Source organism: Periophthalmus magnuspinnatus, chromosome 10 (genome assembly GCF_009829125.3).
Source record: "Periophthalmus magnuspinnatus isolate fPerMag1 chromosome 10, fPerMag1.2.pri, whole genome shotgun sequence".
NCBI lineage: Eukaryota > Metazoa > Chordata > Actinopteri > Gobiiformes > Gobiidae > Periophthalmus > Periophthalmus magnuspinnatus.
The window spans coordinates 29,316,538-29,337,826 of record NC_047135.1 but is presented as its reverse complement, the minus strand read 5'-3'; the positions used below and the strand labels follow the sequence as shown (position 1 = coordinate 29,337,826).

The following is a 21,289-nucleotide window of genomic DNA, read 5'->3' as shown; positions in this document are numbered from 1 at the left end:
TTGTTTACAGTGATCGGTGCCTCTATCTAAATGACTTGAATCTCAGCACACCGGCGCAGCATCCGTCTTACCTGGATGAGTGATTCGCTGAGCCGCTCCTCGTCCACCTGCAGCACAATGTCCCGGATCTCTTCATAAGGCAGGCGGAACGAGCCCAGGAAAATAGCTGTTGTGATGGAAAGAGAGAGAGAGGGGGGAAGAAGGGTCATTTCCACTGCCTTATAAGACCGTGGGGTTCAAAGACACATCCCGGCACTCATCGGTCCTCACACAAAATGACCACACATCCAACTCGTCACAGAGGAACAAGCAACACACTCTTTGTACTAGCTCTGAGTCACCTTGACAAAAACAGTAAGAGGAGCATTTTGTGTACTATCCTGTTATTCGTAAGAAAAAAACAATCAAATACTGTTCTATTCAACAACAATTCTTAGTTTGTCTTCTAAGTAACTGAGTGAGTAACTAGTATCATTGAAGTATTTCTATTACTGAAAAATAGCTAGAATATCTGTGTTCATTAAAGGCGCTGTACCTGATTTTTACTGTCTTAAAAACATGAAAAACAAAACTAGTTCCTTTCAAACAGCTTGCATTCATCAGAGAGTTATCGCTCGCTAATTATTCACCGTGATGCGATTTCACAACTTTCAGAACACTTTGCACAACAGACCGGAGTGGAGAACTTTTTTGCTTTGAGGGCAAAGCTAACAATAACTAGCATGTTAATGTACTAAAGCTGCTTATATAATATATCTGTATTGGGAAAAAACACATTTTGCTCAAATATATGGAAATAATTGGTACAGGATCTTTAAGTGATATTTCCAAACATTTTAACAGCTAAAACTTAACTTATATCGTTTTCTGTACTGGAGTTTTATGTTATCTCTTTCAGCATTTCAGTGGCGTATAATGATCATCCAAAAATAAACCCACTTCCCATTTAACAGTTCATGTTGACAGAGTAAGGGTCATAAGCAGAACCTCACATAGTATAATATTATGTAGTGCGATAAAGGAACCACAAAACATCAACTACAATCTCCGCTTGAATGGAAAAAAACTAAGAAAACAAGTAAAAGAGTGCGCATGAATAGTGCCTCATTGAGGAATGAGCTAGTTGCACAACTGTTGTCTGCCGTGTTGGAGCAGGTTTCAGTTTTGTTTTGCTGGATGCACCCGCCTGCACCCGCCTGCAGGGGACAGCCCAGTGGGCATTTTACTCTCTAGCTAAGGTGCCTCCACTGGAAACTGGAGCTGATGGAGTATCCAGGTGGAAGTCACAGGTGGAGCTTTAGTAATGAGTTGGAGGAGACTAGCACAACAGCTGCTGTAGTGCCGCGGCGCTGGGACCTGATGTCTGCATTTCATGTGTAACAAAGGAAGAGTTATCATAGTCATTTCTGCACACACAAAAGTGTACTGTCTACACAAAGAGGAGTCAGTGTATAAATGTGTCTCTGTTAAGATTTAAGTAGCTTTGATAGCCCTGGCCGCGGTGTCAGTGATGCGCAGTACTCCCTCTTTCGCAATGGCATGACATCTATGAAAGTGCATTTAATCAAGCAGAACATGACATCCTTGTGTAGAGTCTCACATCCATAACACTGCAATATGTTCTATAGATTCTGTTTAGATAAAACAACAGCTGGATGTGAACGTCTCTTGGGGGAGGCTTGTCAAAAGAGATTCTCGCAAATGTTTGTAAATTACAAAGTGTAGCTGATGTGGGTGACAAAGGAGGCAGGTTAGATGTGAGACGTGCTAAAAGCCTACAGCAAAGAAAGAAATTGAAGTAACATTTGTTCTGTGTTGTCTGTCTGCACCTGTTATCTGTCTTAATATTCATTTTGTGTTAGTTTTAAATGTTCTGCACCTGTCAGTGTCATACAAAAAGCTGTTGTGTTTATCTCGGTGAAAAGAGTAGAATTAAGTTGGGCTTACAGAGGAATAGGTGGATCAAACTGAACAATAGATCATCTTTGTGCTGTAACCAATTCACTGGGAGCGCACTTTTAGCTTAGCCGAAAGGATAGGTCTGGTAATTGCTGTTATTGTCAACATATCTTATAGAGACACTAATACCAGGATTTCAATCGGCCTGCAGTCTGTTTTGTCTGTGTACCCATAACTCCATTTCAGTTGTGTGTCTGTGCCAAAAAAGCTCCATTGTTGTCGGAAAATGATTAAAAACACATCTCCAAGTCTCACGTCGGCTCTGGGTGACATTCTTGTCTTCATTGTGAACAGAAGGGAACACTATTTTCCTCTCTTGTACATCACTTAATGGTTTGTCAGATAACGATTTTGCCTTACTTTTGACAACAAACTGATACGCAAGCCCATATCAGGCTTATATTGAAGGCTAGGTCAAATAAAAAGCTACATGAAAAAGCCATTATATTTAAAAATGTAGAACACAAGCATACAAAACAGCAGTGTGGTGCTATAACTTAATGGTGAACTGTGGGACTTTTCTGATGGGGATTCCGCTACTCACTTGTATCAATAAACATGTTATTGCTTTGATTGGAATATTCCAGTATGGCATTAAAAGTATCTATCTTGCATGTACTCAGCTGTGGCGTTTTTGTTGCTTAAACCTTGAAATATACAATCTTTCATTGAGCGGGGTCATCTCTCCACAGATCTGACCCATAACTTGGCCTGGTAGTGCCACCTGCTGTTGTCTCCATTGAGATAGATACATTTTTGGCCAAATTGCGGAATAATATCTTTGTACACAAGTAGGTAGGAGAGAGAGTAGTGTAGAGTAAATTTTGTGTAATATAGGACAAAATCTATATCATCCGTATACAATGAGGATGTGTTCATTTGTATTCACATACGGTGTGCATTACCATAAACATCACACCATATTACTTCTATCAATTGCAATTTGAAAAAAGTGAGAATTTCTATACTTATCTCTACTTCCTGCCACACTCCACAGACATCTGTCAGGGATGTAATCAAAGATGGCTGAAGCAAAGATCAAATGTGTCAAATGTGGTACATGAGTGTGACATGTGTGGATGGCACATACGGAGTTGACACACATGCACGCATCTATCTTATTTTTTATATGAAGGTCACAGTCAAAGTAGAAAAAATATACTCACAAAGATTCTGTGCCGTTTTGCTGTCCAAGATTCGAAGCTCTTTTGCCTTTTTCTTGAACTGTTGCATTCTGCTGTCAGTCTCATCCGCTGTGTCCTTTTTAACTGGAAAGAAAAAAAAAACAAGACATTTAAATATAATTTTAGTGATTGAATGGTAGTCAAAACAAACACTATTAAAATTCATTGATAACTATAATTATTAAAACTACTGAATCAAATTTGATAGCTCAATCATGACACAAGATGGCGGTGCATTCGGTTACAGCCCTAAAAGAAGTGGGAAGGCAATTTCTATTTTTGATTTCTCTTTCTAGGAGGGCCAATTTTCACAACTAACCCCCACAAACATGGCTGAGTCCAGTTTTATTTTAATCGTACAGTATGTAACTTTCTGGAGGTATCACATCACCTGCATGAGTCTATGGAAATAAAAAATTAAAACCATACTAAATAGAAGTTTGTTGTCATACTGTGGAAGATTGTAGCAAAAGGAAGAACATTTCCATGGAAATGCTGGAGGAAGTTCTCCTCTTGGCCAATTAAGAGTCAGGTTTGTGGAGATAAAAGCCCATTGAGAGTAAGGACACAGGTTTTTGTATGTTTTTCAGTGCAATAAGTTACATACTGTGGCTTTAAATCATCATTACAGCCATATTTGACACAAATCTGGCAGCACCCAAAATCACAGATGACTTTATCTTCTTCATTTGAACATCTTTGCCAAAATATCTGTCACGGTTATTATGGATAGTTGGTGCTAAGCCAAGGAGATACGGGGGGATAATTGTGTTACCTCCCGCGGTTCTATCAAAATGGCATTGAAGTCTTTGTTATTTCACTGAACACAATGGACAAATTGGTGCAAAAACTAACAGACCTATGTTTTCATAATGGAAGCAATATTGAGTGAGCACGGTTGGGAACGCCACGTGTCAGCATGGATTTATCTTCATCTGGGTTAAGCTTTTGCATAAACTGTTGCATAAAGCTGTATTATGGGACATTTATATTTGTATCAAGAGGTCTAAAGTATATTGTGCACTTATTTTGTTGATTGCCGTGCATTTGAATATGTGAATAGAATGCCATATTGCAATTGCCCAATCACAGAGTAAGAGCCAAACAAACTATAGTGGCAAAGAACACATTTTTAATCAAGTCATTGGCACAAAAATGCTTTTCTCACATTTGTTCAGTCTTAATGCTTTATGTATTCAATTGTAGCAGTAGAGAATTACATTAGGGATTCAAGTCCAACCCCAGATAACACTTCCCACCTTCAAGGCACTCAAAGATCTTTACATCAAGGAACCACTCGCATTCATACACACATTCATGCACCAATGCACACAGACATTGAGGGTAAGGTGGGTTAAGTGTCTTGCCAAAGGACACAACAATAGCATTCATCTGTGGGAGCTGAAATCGCACCGCAAACCTGTGGATCAGTGGATTTGATGCTCAACCAGTGATATTTATGTCGAGAGCTACTGACCTACTGTCGAGCCAATCACAATCTATATCAGAACTAGTATAAGACCACAATGTAATATTATGGAAACTACTACTAACTACTACTATATTATTACAGTTATTTTGTGTAATTGCATTATCTTACCTAAAAATAACAGTGTTCCTTTTTTTATTATCACAGTGTTAACACGATTGAAATTGGATATCCATTTTTCTTAATATTGAAAAGTTGACATGTGCGTGACAACACTATAAAAAGAAACTGAACAAGTACAGCTAACTGGGTTTTATAAATACCACAAAATATTTAAAAATGTACAAGGCAAAAGCTGATTTCTTTCTTTCTAGTATTTTCTGCTAGCGACATCTAATCATCACAACAAGTCTGCTAAAGCCCAAGGTGGGAGTCTCCCAGGAAATCTAGAACAAACAATCTGTCCCCCTAGTGCTGGCTTGCATGTTTGAAGAAGGAATCAAAGAGGCAACATCTCCTGGGCAGCCCGGAGAAGAAGGCGCACCGAGGACTCCTGCTTAGCTGTCAGCGCAACACCTCAATGCTATGGTTTACTGCATTAAAGTGTAGCCTTAGCACTAGCATGTGTAGCATAATCTTTTGTCACAGGAGTTGAAAGCAAACGCATGTATTGAGTTTATTCCGTCCCGAACATTTGTGCCTCTAAATGCTGCTAAACCGCACTTTCTATGTGGCGGCACTTCCCAATATAAGACAAGTTTGGCTGCTAAAATATGATATAAAGTAGGTTGATTTGTGTAAAATGTTTTATGTTCATGTGCACCGACAAGTCAACACTGCACCGATTCTCTGGGAGGCTTTAAAACGGCTTCATAGTCCATATAAAACTTTTTTTTGCTGTCAAGATCAGCAGCCCAATGCAAAATAATACAAACCGACTGACCATGGCGGCGCCCACGGCAAATTCCAAAAATAAGGTGAATACAGTTACACGACTTTATAGCAAACGGACAAGGAAGTTAATTCTTTTAAGCACGCGGCCCTGCTATAATTTCAAAATAGGCTCGGAGCAGATTTTGGCAAGGGGAACGAGGGAGTGAGCCAGCGTCACGGTAAAAGCTACATCATGTACAGTAATATTAATAATGGCGGTGCTCGGGAGTGCTGGTGTTTTTCAAATAAGCACGACGCAGCTAATATCAGTGGGCGCTCACGGAGAGTGCCTGGAGTGAACAGTGGTACAGCCAGGAGCGAGTCTTTTGTAGCGGTGCTGTGTGGCGGAACGGCCCCCCTCACAGAGCCGGCTTCAGACAAGACGAGAGGCGCTTCAGTCGCGTGTGCTAAGAACATCCGTGACCTGCTTCGTTGTACATGTTCAGTTTGTCTTGTCTTGACTTGTCTGTTTTGATGATAAGAGAAAATATGTGTTATAAAACTATATAGGAAGTGTAATTGTGAGATTCTCTGTTAGTGGGAACTGTAAGCAGAAGTTTAAGATGTATTTGCTGTGTAATGTTGATTGAAATCGTAAAAATGTTTCAAATCTGCACTTAAGACTAGGCCTGTCAATTACTATATCGGCTTGTTGTTCAATATATGATAGGAGGAACAGTAATTTCGGGGTCAACATTTATTCTAGGTACTTTTTCTTTGCACTAGTGGGAAATTTTTGGTTATTTTTGGGCTATATGATAAGATTTAAGCCGTAAAAAGTTGAATTAATAACTTCTATGACTCATTACAGATGGAAAGTGTGTATGTGTTTATTGCAGTTGCAGGTATTTTAACAATATTGTGCCTTTAGAATAGTTTTTGTGGTTTAAATCAGCTCTTGGGTCATTTTGTCATTGGCATAAATTTGTTTCAATATTATCGTTTATCGTCTATATTTACTCGATCGCAAAATGTGTTATTGTGACAGGCCTATTTAAGACATTCGCTGAAGTGTCAATAAACCCAACATAGTCCTAGAGTCCTTGGAAAAATAGTATTTCAAACTTCGTTATTTTAAAAATAGTTTTGTCTGCTTGTATTTCAGGATACAATACAAAAACTAATTGAATCAACATATCATTCTCAAAGGCAATTCAGCAAAAATCCTTCTATGTAACAATACAGAGGTAAAATAGAGAATTATCTGAGGACAGTTGTGCGTTTGGAGGCCTTGTACAAAGAAACCGGAGAGCTAGTAAAAATAAAACACTGTGCAACAATGATGTCCCACTGAGGATGGCCCGGAGACAGGCCAAATCAAACAGCGAGGAGAATTTGCCTACATTTGGTATTAAAGTATTTTCTTAAAGACTTGACTTGATTTGCTCCTCTGCACTCTCCCTCATAGGTCCCTCTCTGGGTGGGAGCTGTGGGCACATTCATCAGTGGCTCAGCTGTCATTGGCCTTGCCCCCAGGGACCTGCGCTGTCTCAAATTAAACAGGAAAACAGCGTCTTTAATAATGTGAAACACTACTTCAGATAGAGCCACTTGAGCAGGGCTGTTGGCTGACTCAATTATGCCACATGTCACAAGGCTCCAGTGAGCGCTGCGTACCACTGATAGGCCCTGGAGGACTTGCACACTTCCAAACTGCCACACTAGTTAAGAGTCCCAGGTGTGCGCCTGGACCACTATATGTGGCACTTTTCAACCAGATGGCTGCCCACGTAAATAAGCAACTTTCAGAAATGTCTCCAAAAGTTTTACAGAGAAAAAAAAGTTATCAACTGCTTACGGGAGCACTTGTTCTGAGTACGAACAGAATCTTTGAATGCCAACACAGCTTAACCTGCCCCAGAGCAAACTCGACTAGCAGCTGATGCCAGTCCATGCCAATATATAAACGTGTTCCACTTGTCGCCCAGTGGCTAAAATGTAAGACAGAGAAAACATGGCTGTCCCTCATGCACCAGTTCATATTTGTTAATGCAAGCTCTGAGCTAATCATACAGTAAGCAGCCCTTTGTGTACTGTACAGTGTTGGCAGGCTGCAGAACTGTAATCCAGGAAGACTTTTTCCACACAATAATATGAGAGAGAGTGCCAAATAGAGCAGCAACTTGTACTAGACATTCTGTCAAGTCTATTTATGACATGCAAAAACCAATGACTCAGAGGGTGTTTTGATTATTTCAGTGTTCATGTCAATATATGCAGGAAGCTTTGCCATAGCAGAATACTTATATTTTACCAAAACATATTTTTACTTGTCCCAATTGTTGTTTCAACCTCAATAATACAACTTGTCACACTTGTTCAACCACTTTTTTACCCTCGACATTTCTGATTGTTCCAATGTTGTCAACAAAGTAATTTTATCAAATTTTATCAGTGAGGAATGTCATATGGCTTCTCCAAACAATTCTGACAGCCAGGTAGTGAGGTCGGGCATCTAATGTACAATATTATGTTTATTAATCTGGACAGTATACAACATATAAATATGAAAACAGTTAATGTAGTTAGAAAGAAAAAAACAAAAAAACTTTCAAAACAAGGTCACAAAAAACAGTTTGTCCTCTAACGTAAGAAAAGAATTAAGACACATTTGACACAAAATTGGCCCACCAAATGAAAAATGTACCAGGGAATTATAAATAGTGAGTATTTCACACAGATTTGTGGTAATATATAAAGTAACAGGGGTGACAGGCATTTGGAGGCCTGTCAGAGTGCAATGTTTCAAAGTCGTGTTTAAACAAAAACATGAAAGATTGACTAAAGCCAACATTAGCGCAAGAAGGGAGGGAAGTCTCTGGTGATTTTAACTGTTACTCATTCCATTAACTGAGGGGGAGTTGGGCTTTCTGCGCCAAAAGGAGTCACCAAACTGATAGAGAAAACGGAATGGCGTGAAGCGTTCGAAAAGAAACAGCTTTGGCTTATTACAGTTGACTTGCCATCTTTGTTAAGCCCCCTCTGTGGAGCTTGGACCGAGGTATGCCCACGGGAGGTTCTGCGATAACAAGAGTTCTCCGACGCTTGGACACTGCAGTCTGTTTGCTGGCCCGCGCTCGCCTCCCTGGTGCCGATCCACGCGATATCTCCCACAAGACATCTATGAAACTCGGGGCATTACGAAGCTAAACACTACCACATGTTCACTTCCGGATGCTAGAGCTTCAACGCCACTCGTCCCAAAAACAAAAAAACAAAAAAAAAATCGCCTAGAAAATAACAGAAATGGCAGATGACAGGTCTTCAACAAACATATTTAAAGGCGAAAGGGACTCGGAGTGGAACAGACAATGTGGAGTGTGCTCTTCGGCCAGGCAATTTATTCCCTCAAATGTGCAATCTGCCCGCAAACATGTGCCCCGTCCTCCATCTCGCGGGCCCATGGCGAGGATTCAGTCGCTGGAGAGCTGCCAGTCGGGCTAAAGGAGATGGATTCAGTGGAAAGAGTCGCTCGGCACAGAAAATACCAATTCCACACAAGTGTTGATACAGGCCACCTCTGACTCGTCTCACCGAATAACACTGTCTTACAAGCCGTGGGTGTAATTGTATACACTCATGCAAGACCACAGCTACTGCAAAGAAGGGAAATACAAAAGCGGATATTGCGGGAGGGGAGTAGATATTGTGAATTTGGTTGCTTTGGGAATTGTAAGCCTGTCACGATAACACGTTTTGAAGTGCGATACATTCCCGAAGCAATTATACTGAGCGCCATTGTGCCACTAACACTAGGCCATGATAAATACTATATTGACTTAGCGTTCAATATATTTAAGATGGAGGAATACTTTTTGGGGGTCAATATTTATCATGGGTACTTTTTCTTTGCAGAACTGGGACATTTTTGGTTATTTTTCTGTACTACAATGAGATTTTATCTGTAGGAGATTGAATTATGAACTTCTGTGACTCATTATATATACACACTAACTACTTAAGTCTTGCATTAAGGTATAACTCCATCCTCAGAATCAAATCAGAATCAAAACTCCATCCCCAAAATCAACACGACAAAAAAAAAAAAAAAATTGTGCTAGCCAGGATGCTAATAGGTGTGAAATTACTCATTAGGGGCTTAAATGATTATGCTAAGTGCAAATCAGGCACAGCGTACACTAGAAAACAAAAAAACGTAAACAATAGCTGCTTTCTTTTTGTTTGTTTTGTTTTTGTTTGTTTTTTTGTTTCATTGTAGTTAGCTCCACCCGTCAGATAGATATAAGGCAGTGTCCAGCAGTAATCTGAAGAAGCGACTTGGATGAGCAGTAAAAAGTCTCCACTCCAACAACTTTTTGTCCAGTTGACAGATTTTATATTTTTCTTTTACTATGTATCAGACCTGGACAACTACAATATTGTACATTTAGAATACTTTTTGGGGGATAATTCTGCTTTATGGTTCGTTTTCAGTATTATCATGTATCGTCGATATTTACTTCAGTAATATATAGCATTTCAGAATGTGTTATTTGGCGTAACTGACAAACTCACCTCCCAAAAACTGCTCCAAAAACATGGGCTGCAACAAACTAATAGCAGAAAGCAACACTTCAGTAGTTAGTTTTCATTTATAGAGAGCCATAGAAGTTATTTATTCAACCCTCTACAGCTCCAACCTTATTGTAGTACAGAAAAATAAAAGTTCCCCACCAGAACAAGGAAAAAGTACCCATATAAATATTGACCTGCAAAAATAATTGTTCCATCTCTCATCTATAGAAGTCGATATAGTAATTATGAGGACAGGCCTAAGAACTAGCACTTGGGTGTCTTTTTTTGTATTTTGTATTTAAAGCTAAGTTGGAGACAGTGTTGTTGGCCTGATTTTGTATATAAGTCATAGTGTTTTGTTTTTGGACTTCCTCCTTCCTCTTTCGTTCTTGTAAGTCTTGCATTTTCTCTTATATTCTTTATGATGCCAGGATCTATCCTCTGGTGAGTCTGTTGGTTTTGTATATGTCACATAAAATATTGCATATTGTCTGCATTGAGTTCTAACAAAACTTATGGCATTAAATAACAAGATTTGGCAGGATTTGAACACTTTATTATTCAGTGAGAGAGAGAGAGAGATGTTCAAAGTGCGAAAGCATTTCACACTCCTGCAAGCAAGTTCTCAAAAGTACACTTCAGATAGAAATTATGTCTTCAAACAAGTAAAATAAATAAATAAAATATAACTTCTTTTTCTAGAGATAACAGCATAGACGTATTGATCGCATCCGCCATCCTGGAACTGGTGGGAAAACTGTCATCCGTAATAACAGGAAAGTCAACTGCGAAGACTGAATGTGTTAACGTTTTATGAGCTGTAAAAAGTCCCTGGTCACAACTATATCTGGAATATCAAGTGATACCTTCAAAATGGAGCTAACAGTGTAGCTCGAAATGACAAGTCAACTCCAGCTGCGAACAATTTCTCCCACCGAACAAGGTTAAACTGAGGTCGTCTTCTCAAAAGCCAATCTTCTATATGGCATCTTGTCCATACAATACCTCCCATTATCGCAAATCTATAAAGCATGTGCGCTCTTGTATTCTCTGGCAAATGTTCCTTTTTTCATGGTAGATTTATGTGATTTCTTAACAGCGGTAAATGTTTGACCTCATGATGCTTGACTAAAAGGTGGCAAGAAACATTCTATATAAACATTAAGGGATGGGAGTGTCTCTTTTGCAACACGTCTGACCCAAATCTACAGTGGAACTAGTTATGGTGAGGAAATTATACAAATGAAATGATTTATGGTGATTTTAACCTACAGGGTCAGCACTGAAAAGTGGGTCATAGGAAAGAGTTATTAGGCTGGATTTAGTTTAAAAAGTGCATGGAATATAAAATGAAAGTTACTGAACTCATTAACCATTAAAATGATAGTCCACTGAAACCAAATTTTTGTTTCGTTTATTGAAAAGGATGTCTAGTAAAAATGATAGTATGGGTTTTTTACGCTCCACTGTGGCACGTTTTAGCCAAAAGATGATTAAAATAAAAGGATGTTTTTCATTTAGGATGTTGATTCACTGTTTCACATTATGACTAATGTGTAAGTGTTTGTAAGGGCTGTATTAGACTGCCTCTTGGCCAGGTCAGACTCTGAATTGACTTAAAATATTGAATAAATAAAAATAAATAAATCTTTATTGCACTAAAAATATAGAAAAAAACACACATCCCTACAGCACGTGAACAGGCTTGAATCTCCACAAACCTGATTCTTATTTGTCCTGGAGGAGGGATTGCTCGTCTCCATGGAAATGTTGTTCCTTTGGCTAGAATATTCCACAGTATGATAAAAAAAAAACAAAAAAAAAAACTCATCAATCTCCATGGAGAATGTTTCTAAGCATGTTTTTAACTTTCTACTTGCAGAAAATCATGCAGGAGTTAAATCATTGTAACATTTGTAAAGTAAACATTCTAACAGCACTGCTCCCCATACTCAGCTCACATTACCACAAAATTGTAGCGTGACTTTTATTCCTATGTGTATAGCCTTTTTAAATCATGACTTCATTCCCCATACATCCGCAACTTAGAAGATTGATGTATGGTTTTTGGCAATCAATTTTACCTGTCAAGTGAAAAACTCTTTCTGACCACAAATGAATCCCTGCATTTGACACACGGGCCTTTTTACCGCACAGATCTGCAGGTTTTTAAATAAAAACGAACTCTGCCATGGCAACCCCGACACCCCCACGTACACCACTGTCAGTTTTAACCTTAGCATAGCATAGCAATCTGGAAGCTGTTTTCAGAAGTCCTCCCTAACAAGCCAAGATGAACTTTCAAATGAATCTGTCTTTGGGGTTGGGTCAAATGCAATTCTGTGCAATCACCATTAAACCAAAGATCACAAAGGGCCCAGTGAACTTGGAATAATAACAAAATAATGTTTAAATGAAAGGAAGAGCCTGATCACATGAATCACAACACGAAGGTAATTATGGCTTTAATTTCAATTCAAACAGAGAGGAGAGGTTTACTTTAAGTTGTTGAAGTTGTTCGTATCATCTGGCAACGCTTATTGGAGAGGTCTAAATAAAATAGTGCGTGTTTGAGGAGAAGAAGTCCCATGGAGTGACATGGTGACCTTACCGCTGGTCAGTTAATATGTTCAGTATGTAGGGAGAGGCTCGGCCCACGCTAAAGGCCCACAGCTGGGACAGGAGTGAGAGGGGGGTAGTGGGTGGAAAAGAGAAACAGAAAGAGAGAAAGAAAGAGCGGGAGTGAGAGAGAAAGCCTCTTGTAATTGAGTCAACACAGATCTCCCTAAGTCGACCCATTCCCCACTGGTACAGAGGCTTGAGTCATATAAAACCACTATTATTGTTGCTCAACAGCACATTCCCATTCTGCAAAACTAAAAATAGGGCAAAGGAAAGAGCAGTGTGTTATGAGAACTGCCTGTTTTCATTTAGTTCAGAACAATTGAACCAATTGCCGGTGAAATTAACATAAATAAACATGATATCAAATTGAATGTTGGGATTTGAATTCATTTTATTGTAGGTTAAAAGTGCAAGGTTTTTCCATGCATTTGAGCAAAATTTGTCTTGCCCCAGTACAGACATATTGTATAAGCAGTTCTTAAGGTATAAAAGGTCAACTGTGTACTGTCTGCAACTGCATAAAGCAATTTCTTGTCCAGTATTCAGCAAGTGCGCAGTTAACATGCGAGTTGTTAGCATTACCGTGACAGCAGCTGTTTTGAACTTATTGTGGTGAATAATTAGGATGCATGGAATTCAAAAAATAAGTGAGGAATAACTTTGGACCACTACAAACTGAACAAAATAAACTAGTTCTGTTTTTCATGACTGTAAAAATCAAGTACTAATGTTTTTCTCTCATTCTAAATTCGCCTTAGTCATCATGTATTTCCTATTTTGCTGGTTGTAATGAATTGTTGACACAAAAACACAAAATTGGATATAAAAAATACTATTATTTGATAAGTGGTTTACAGTCTATCTCTTCACATACACAAAACAACCTCCTGCCAGCTTATTTTCTACAGCAGACTCGAATAGCAAACGCGAGCCAGTATTTCACACCACAATAGAAGTTGACAATGAGCCTATATAAAAACAACGCATATCCACAAAATCAATATGTGCTAGCGCTGCCAATGACCTGCCTGTCCGTCCGGCCTTTTTAACAAGAGCATTTAATCTGCCCACATCCACGCATGGCCACTGTTGTCTCTCTAAGGCAAAGGAGTGTGGGAAGAGTCTGACTCGGCTTCTCAAAACGGTCATAGAGACGTGCTCCTGGGGCCAACCGATGGACCGAGCTTGCCAGCCAATCAGAAAACAAAAAAGCACTCTAAAACATCACTGCACAAGGTGGTATGGGATGATAGTCCAAAAAGCCTGACCCTGGTGTCCATTAGAAACAAGTTGTGCTGTCCCAATTCAGGCACTGAGCAGACACAGTGGAACCTGGGTTAGACTCGCTGTAAGGGAGAGAGAGAGGACGTTTCGAGGCTAGCCGAGTATTTTAGGGCAGCTGGCTGGATAAGCAATGTCTCTGTGGTCTTTATTACCTCTCCCTGCAATCCCTGCAACGTGCCACAAAGGAGCTGGTCCAAAGACAGACTGTGCTCCAAATGTACGTACGAGGCTTAAGGTGTGAGTTGAATCACGAACTATGAAAACGGTGTAGGTGCGTTATATCTTTGTCCCCGCTAGAACTATCCAAATATCAGCACAGACGATATCCTGGTTGGACATGTATGTGCATTGATGTAATAAGACGATTTACTGGTCATAACTGGCTCAGAAAGTCTCATAATGTTTGAACTTTTGTGTACAAAGTTGTGCTGTAGTTGCTCGAGAAACAAGTCAGAGCGACGTAACACATCTACATCAGTTTTGGATTATTTTATGGTTTGTTTAAAGGAAATAAATGCTGTTTTCAGTCTTTGCATTGGTGTCGCTTGATACTTAAAGCCATAGCATCGAAATGAGTATCAGAAGTAATAAAAAACACAAACAAAAGTGCTCTAAAATGTACATCAGTCATGATTTTGACCCTTTTGAACAACAATTAGTTACTCCAATTATCAGATTTACATTAAGTTAGTTGTGATAGATCAAAATATTGTTACTCATTCTTATTTGAAACCAGTAATTTAAAGGTGCACAATGTCACTTTTCTGGAGGAAGGTTATTGCTTTGTCTGGAATGCTCCACAGTATGGCATTAAAGTTATTTCTCTCCATGAAGACCAGCAGTAAGCACAAGTCACACGTCAGACAAGCCTGCACAGTGAGAATGTATATGTCTCTGTTTGTTTTTTAAATGAATTTTTAATAATTATAGAAATGCAAGACAGATATGTTTAATATTTTCCAGGTAAAGCAGTAACATCTCCATGGAGACAAGCAGGCAGCCAGAAAAGACAGTCTGTGTTCCTTTAACAGCAGAATGTTGGTATACTATCGCAAGTAATACATCTTGAAAGAAAATAAGACTACGTTTCAAGTACTGTAGCTCCTAGATCTGAAGCAGTAATTCCTGGGTGGGCTTGGCATTGTATTGTCCACACAGGCTAAATTAAACAGAACAACATTTCTATTTCCATTTAGCTTCACCAAGTAAAAACGTTTATTTATTGCCCTATTTCTTTCTATAGAAGAGTTTGAAACATTTTTCATTGTCAGCTCAACGTCGTAAACAACATAATTGTACCATTATTTGCGTTGCTATTTATGCATTGTGCTGTGAAAAGCATTTGGTATGTCGATCACTGTGACTGCTGTGGCTCCTGCGTGCTGCTTGTCCTAGTTTAGGAGCTGTTTGACAGGGCTGCATTTTGTACACTTGTCAGCTGACAGAACATTATCTGCCCCCCCTCTTTTACTCTTTTAGCCTCAGCCGCTTTTATTTAGAGCAAGCCGTTTGGGTTTGCTGATTAGAGCGCTAAAAACGAGCAAAGCGAACATCATTATTTTTATTTATTTTGATAATTTTGGACAGGATTTGACAGTGAAATGATGCGTCTTAATTTTTATGAAGCTCCATTCTGTTTGAGAGTGATGATTTAAAGAAAAATGTTTGTAGGTTTATTTCTTTTTTCATGGCAGGTGCTTTTAGTCCTGAGTGATGCGCAGTGACACAAGGTTGTCAAACACAGACAGTGACCATGTGTGTATGTTTTATTTTTACGAAATGTGCTCAAGTATTATCTCCTCTTGGTGTGAAGGTTAACCGATAGGTTGATCCAATTTGTCTACTGAGGCGTGAAAGGACTTAAGAAATACTTCACATTTTGGTGGCGGGAAATGTCAAGGTTTACAGAGAGATGAGGACGAGAGGAGGGGAAATAACTTTTTTCTCTTTCTACAGGCTCTACTCCACGCTTGTTAGCAGAAATGGGTTTATCCTTGGGAATCAACAAGGACACGTACATACAGTATAGAGTAATTGTAAATTGTAGTTTGCACAGGAAGTGACCGGCGTGAATAGAGATGTGCACACAGATACAGTGAGTAGAAATGAGGCTGAAGCACTTTTTGGTGGTGTCACTGCTGAATGGTGTGTAGAAGCAGAGTACAGACGTGTGACGTGAGGCTGTCAGAGAACACATGCCCTGATTAAACATGCACCGAGCAACACCACCATGGAGGTAAAACTGAGACAAGGAGAATGTGTGTGAGAGGAAGACACCGGGATGTGAAGTGCATGCAGATACACACTACATGAGTGAGCCGACTACTGCGGATTTCACATGGATCATTTCAGACTTTTTAAAAATTTTAAAAAGAAACTTTTCCTGCCTTTGAAAATGAGAAAAAATGTATGATAGGATGAACTTACTTTTTGGAAGAGGAGTTTTGTATGTGCAGAAATCAAATATTTACTCATGGCTTGAAGGCAAATTTTGAGAAAAAATACTGACAAATACTATACCCTGATGTATTTGTTGTGCTTATGCTGTATTCTAAACAAAATGTTCAAGAGCAAGATTTCAATTGTGATTCCTGTATTTATTTTGTATGTGGCCAATTATATGAATGCACATTTTTGACTTGTCTGTTCTTAAATTAATTCTGCTCAAATTACCAAGAAATAATTGAAATAATTTTGTAACTAAGATATTTTTTTATATATTCATATGAACACACATCACTAAAATTCAAAAATAAAATATAAAAATTACAAGATGAAAGACATGTACTTATAAGCCACAGAATTCTTAAAATACTGGCAATTTGATCAAAATAGAAATCCCTTGAAATTGTAACGCCAAAGGACTAAAAGACTTCTAAGAACCTGGAAATTGGCAGACATGTGTGAGTATGTTCTTGTGTGGGTGAGGTGTATTCTGGTGCCCGAGCATAGGAATGAAACGAGGTAAAGTACGGGGACAGTAATTAACCGGAGCTTTTAAAATAAGAAACTACTTTTGCTCCAAGCGTAAGTAGAATGCCAAATAAAATCACTATTGTAGAGGTAAAAAATCAGATAGTGGTAGAAAATGTAATTATTATTTTCGTTAAATAGCTCATAACCTTATCATATCCTAAAATATAGGGTCCGTGCCATCATTACAATTATATTTTATCCCTTCGGTGAAAGAATAAGAGGTTACCAGTGCTTAATGAACTATAATGATAGACTTTACTTGTTGCACTATGCTATTAGGAGCAGCTAACTTCAAACAGCGATGCTATTTTGTGATTGGCTCTTGGTGCCATGATGAAGTTAGGTGTATCCAAGGTGTCAGGGAAGGAAGAGAGAACATTGGGTGCATCTTCTGGCCGGATTATTACGATGAGTTTATAAGTTCCCTAGCCTCCCTGCTGTCTGGGTGACCGCGATGAAATGCCTGTATAAACCTGTAAGGCAGTAAAAATGGAAACTGAGTGCTCTGAGTCAGTCTCTTAGTGGAGTTTGGCTTGTAAAAGTGAAGGCGGAGAGCATTTGGGGGGGGGCAGTCCAATAAAAGCCATAGTGCTGACCTGTAGTTTCAGGAGTTGCATTAGCTGAACTTTTTTGAGGTAAAAAGAACAATGGTACACATAGGAAGCTCATTAACACAATATTGATCTCCTCTGGGATGTTGTTCGTGGTTTGTTATTGTTAACCATAAGAACAAAAAATGTACTCTTAAGTAAATGGGGTTTGAAGTAGTTTGGGACGGAAAATTAGGTTGTAAGAAAAGACAAGTTGTAACAAACATAACAATACTTCGCAAGCTATGTTTGTAATCTTTAGTGCGGCTTGTCCTGTAAATTCTTATATGGTCTTTGAAGAAATGTGGGGAGCTTTGCAAGAATATAGAAGCAAAGTTAAGTTGGAAGAGTGAAAGAGTGAAAAATAAACTGGCTTAAATGCAAAACAACAGGTGAAGCCTTCCAGGTAGCATGGGTCTGACCAAAACTAGGTCAAGATGGTCTCGACAGATTGCACAGTGGCATTAAGATGGGTCAAGTGCAAAGGACAAATTTGACCCTTTCTTCAAAACAACTGTGAGCCAGTGTTTCACCAGTTAGGGCTGGAAGATTAATTGCAATCGAATTAAAACTGCTACTTTGGATGGACAAAATTAGTAAATCATGAAGGCTGTCATTTTTCATTTTAAAGTTCCATAATTTCCTCCACAAAAAACAAAATATTCGGTTTTATTCTGCATAAATACAGCTAGCCCTATTGTCGAGAAGTGTACAAACATGTTCGGAAATGCAAGTGACTTTTGTATTAGCTTCAAAGTTCAGGTGTTTGGTCAATTCTTATGTGAACTTTGAAGAGTATCCTAGTATTAGAACAAAAATTGCAAATCTAATCACAATCGCAATGCTTGTCAGAAAAATCACCCTTTTAGTTTTCCCAAATTATGCAGCACCACACCTAGTTATCCATTTTGTGATCATGCAACATAAAAATTTCTTACAGAACAGTTATCAACCAATAGCAAACCCTGACCAATCCACACCTCTCCCCAGTACAGTAGAGAAGAGTACTTAAACCCAGGAGGTAGTTTTGACTTTTGAAGTCCAACAGCAAGACGTCAATAGGTCAATAACACCCTCCCTGCACCTTATTACACCTCCACTGCCTGTGTACTGTGAATGGACTAGAATAAAAAATTATGCTATCCGTATTGACCTTATTCCGCACCCGCCCACTTTTGCCCTTAAATGCAACTAAACCAAGCTTTCTTTGTGGTGGCTCAAGAATTCCTTTCATCTCAATGGAGAATTTGAGAAAAGTTTCACCACTAAAATATGATATAAAGTAGGTTAATTTGAGCAAAATGTTCAATGTTAATGTGACAAAGAAGACAACAATGCACCGCTTCTCTGGGAGGCTTTAAAAAGGCTTTGTAGTCCATATAGAACATATTTGAGGTCAAGATCAGTAGCCCCATACAAAATAACACAACAATAATTCCTTAAAGAGGAATCACCGATCTACAACTCCTCAGACCCAAAACAAACAAAGAGAACAAAGAGAACAATAGGCGGCCATTACAGGTTGAATACGGTTGTTAAGGCTGAAACTGTTGACAATAGCTGTTTACAGTTTCAGTGTAGTTAGCCCCTCCCTTCAGATAGATATAAGGCAGTGTCCACCAGCAATCTGACCAGAACTGAAGAAGCGTCTTGGATGAGCAGCGAAACGTCTTCACTCCTACAACGATTTATCCAGCTGACAGATAAAAATGTCGTCTTTTGCTATAAAATAATACAACCTAAATGACTAAGTTGCCCCCACAGCAACTTCTGGAATACAGAGAAAAGAGTTTGCCTGACAACAACCACATCTCCCCCCTGTTAATATGCGTAACCCATTGGTCTATTAGCTCTGGCATAAGCAAAGACACGCAGCGCTTTTCTGTGATCCCACTTGTCCGTATAGTTACTGTTGCACAAAGAGGCAACTGGGTGAAAAGCTTTACACTTTACTGAAGTTGCTGCTGTGTGCTGATCAAAAGCCAGAACCCAGGTCAGACCAGCCACGAGCCTTTCACGATGAAGGGGAACCATGTGAAGCCAAAAACGCATGTCCATTGGCACCAGATGATCTTTGGAATGTGTGTTCTTCAACTATTCATCCTCAAAAACACGCCTACACATACACACAGGGACCTTGATCTTGGCACACGCCTTTACAAACTCCCCGCTACAATTCCTCCTGTGATGAATAGGGTGAAAAAACATACAGGCTGAGTCGTTATAGTGCAAAGTGTACAGAAAAATGCAAAATAAAAACAAAACAAAAGATCGGCCTTCGAAGTTCTCCTGTCATTTCAGCCAAATAAACATCAACAACAGATCAACGGAAGGCGCCAGATGCTTATCGCGAGCCAAGAGTCAGTTGTCAGGTGGATTTTATGGATGTTCCGGTTTGGTTTTGACATCAAGAAAGTGAAAGAACACACATGTTGTAGAGATAAAAAAAAAAAAGAAAAAAAAGTGGGATCCTGCCAAGACATATCATTGGAGATTAAAAGCCAACCCATTATACCACGTCTGCAGCTGCCAGGAAGACAGAATTGGGTTAAAATCCGAGAAGAATGTGGGAATATCTATATGCATTCAGGCAACATACAAAAGGTGTTTATTTCACACAACATATTTTAAATCTTAGAGCTTACATTGGACATTGTGAATGCTTTTTTTTTTCCAGTGTGACTACGTAACGGCATGACACAGCACTGAACCGTGCGTACTCTGTCTGTAAATAAATGATATTCGGAGATTTGCGAAGCTTTTAAAATCACACTTTGCAGAACGCACAGCTAAACCACCGCCATTACGAGCTCTTAAAGGCTGACTCTGTGACGATTTGACGTGTAAGTGCGTCACTTATGTCATTTGGTGTCTTAGATGTTATCTCTGCCATTCTCTTAAGATACAGTATAACACAATATTTACCAACAGAGAGGCTACGGACCAACACTTGAAGTTGTACATTTTGCGTTATTACTATAATCATGGTTAACCGGATGAGTATTTCTGCCACATTAATTGAAACACATTGTACTCATTTTACCAAGAACAGACGAATGAAGCATATGGCATATCAGTGTCGTGACAGCTGTTGTTTATGTGAACATACCTTCAAATGTTGGGAAGGGGTTTTGAACATGTGCTAGTGTCAAAGGTTGTTATTGCTACAAATCAATCACTGGCAATGAAATAAGAATTTGGGATTTTTTCATTAATTTTCTTTTTTTTTGTGTGTGTGTTGTAAGTACACTTATGTGGAATAACGGCAAATGATGCTGGCTCCTAATGGTCCTATGGGTTGGTTAGTTACAGTAGCCTGAAACACTGAAAGTAGAGGCTGATAATACAATTAGAGATGCAATAGCCAAAACAATTATAAAGAGTAAACAGAACAATCACGGACGACCCAATTCAGAGACACTGCTGGGTAAATACATTCATCGAACAATAGCGTGCTAGCTTAAAATCTCAGTTGTTTTCCGTAAGGCAAAGATGTGACGATACAATTCTGATCTCTGTAAGATTTCTAACCGTACTTAGTCATAACAGCCAATTTTGCAGTGTGATATATTGCCCAAAACGAATAAAGACAATAAGGAATAATACTGAAACTAAATGACTCTCCCAAAAACTATTCAAAATGTACAAGATTGTCATTTCATACTTATTTATTCAACCCTCTACAACTCTAATTTAATCGTAATACAGAAAAAAACAAAAAAAAAAACAAAACCCAATGCAACCAATAAATACTGACCTCCATATTGTTCCATCTGTTATTCATTGAATGATAA

The 21,289-nt window shown here is 38.9% G+C and overlaps 1 protein-coding gene across 7 annotated transcripts in view; it reads right to left on the bottom strand.

Moving 5' to 3' along the window:
* Positions 1–21,289, bottom strand: part of diaph2 (diaphanous-related formin 2) — a 400,637-nt gene that overhangs the window by 207,863 nt on the left and 171,485 nt on the right. For all 7 annotated transcript variants that reach the window (XM_055224546.1, XM_055224547.1, XM_055224551.1 and 4 more), the window contains 2 exons: positions 3,126–3,227; positions 72–166 (listed from right to left, as the gene is read on the bottom strand). In XM_055224546.1, the coding sequence (XP_055080521.1) occupies positions 72–166; positions 3,126–3,227 (197 nt within the window). The remainder of the gene's footprint in view (positions 1–71; positions 167–3,125; positions 3,228–21,289) is intronic.